The sequence below is a fragment of the Kryptolebias marmoratus genome, linkage group LG18 (genome assembly GCF_001649575.2).
Source record: "Kryptolebias marmoratus isolate JLee-2015 linkage group LG18, ASM164957v2, whole genome shotgun sequence".
In the NCBI taxonomy this organism is placed as follows: domain Eukaryota; kingdom Metazoa; phylum Chordata; class Actinopteri; order Cyprinodontiformes; family Rivulidae; genus Kryptolebias; species Kryptolebias marmoratus.
In genome coordinates, this window is record NC_051447.1 from 20157400 (window position 1) to 20158959 (window position 1560).

At 46.6% G+C, this 1560-nt stretch overlaps 1 protein-coding gene across 1 annotated transcript in view; it reads right to left on the reverse strand.

The window, feature by feature from the left end:
• Positions 1–1560, reverse strand: part of LOC108250476 (leucine-rich repeat-containing G-protein coupled receptor 5) — a 21422-nt gene that overhangs the window by 14856 nt on the left and 5006 nt on the right. Inside the window, exon 3 of the mRNA XM_017440362.3 lies at positions 415–630. Coding sequence (XP_017295851.2) covers positions 415–630 — 216 coding nt within the window. The remainder of the gene's footprint in view (positions 1–414; positions 631–1560) is intronic.

Here is a 1560-nt window from a genome sequence, read left to right on the forward strand (position 1 = left end):
GAACGTCTGCTGAACGACTGCTGAAAAACTGCTGAACGTCTGCTGAACGACTGCTGAAAAACTGCTGAACGTCTGCTGAACGACTGCTGAATAACTGCTGAACGTCTGCTGAACGACTGCTGAATATTCAGCATAGCAAGAAGTATCAGAAAGGTTAGCTGTAAGCTAAAATAAACAAAAGGGTAACTATATGCTAAAAGTTACAAAATGCTAACTAAAAGTAGCAAAAGAAGAGCTAAAAGCTAAAAGTAGAAACAGGTTAGATGAAGCTAAAAGTAACAAAGTTAGTAAAAAGCTGAAGGGTTCGTAAAACTGAAAATATGACCAGGCTAGTTCAACATGTCAAAAGGCTAACTTAAAGCTAAAAGCTAATAGTAGCATCATGGTAGCGCAGCGTTGTCTGTGTGGACGTACAGCACCACCAGCCGGCCCAGCTTGCTGAAGGCGTGGTCGGGGACGTGGCTGATGCGGTTCAGGGCGAGCGTCATGGCCTGCAGGGTCGGCAGCTCACTCAGTGCCGCCACCGGGACCTCCGTCAGGGAGTTATCGTCCAACCAGAGGTGGCGCAGCGAGCGCAGGCCGGAGAAACATCCGGGCGGAATGCTGGAGATGTGGTTAGCATCCAGGTGGCTGCGAAGAAACACAAACCTTCAGTTTCAGAGAGATCCTCCAACAGGACCAGGAAACAAAAACTAAGAAGACAAACTGAAAGCTTCATTTCATCTGAAGGAGCTCGAGAGGAACTCTGGAAGCTGAAGTGTTCGGCCAGCAGAAGCTCTCAGGACAAACCACAGGATTTAATGAGCACACACTTGTTGTAAGAGTGCATTTGAGGACTTCTGTAAATTCAACAACACTTACTTAGACCCGAGACTTCTTCAGCCTACATTTGGTACCTATAGTGGGTTCTACAGCAGCATCTCGGAGAACAAGTTGAATGAACCTGATCATTAAAGATCTCCACAACTAAGGAGGCCAGAATGTTAGTTAAAGCAGTGACCCATGCTCAGGAGGTACCTCCAACACCCGAGAATCAGGGAAATCAAGTTTGATTTGTTCGTTAATCTGGATGATCCCAGGTTCTGTCAGGAACCCCTCGGTTCCGTCTGCAGAACGTGTCTGTTTGAGTATCGGTCGGAACAATGGATCCTCTGTTCGGCCACAGAGAGATGAGAAGGATGGGACATAATCGTCCATCAGATAAATGAGAGACCTCGGTCCTAAAGACATCTCCATTCATATAACCTTATCTGCACACACACACACACACACACACACACACACACACACACACACACACACACACACACAAACACACACACACACACAAACACACACACACAGGTACAGTTTCAGTATAATTACTATGTGTCATCAGGCTGAGAGAGAACACTGTCTGTGCTACATACATTATCATACTCTGTGTGTGTGTGTGAGTGTGTGTCTAGGTGTGTTGGTGTGTGTGTGTGTGTGTGAGTGTGTGTGTGTGTGTGTGAGTGTGTGAGTGTGTGTGTGAGTGTGTGTCTAGGTGTGTTGGTGTGTGTGTGTGTGTGAGTGTGT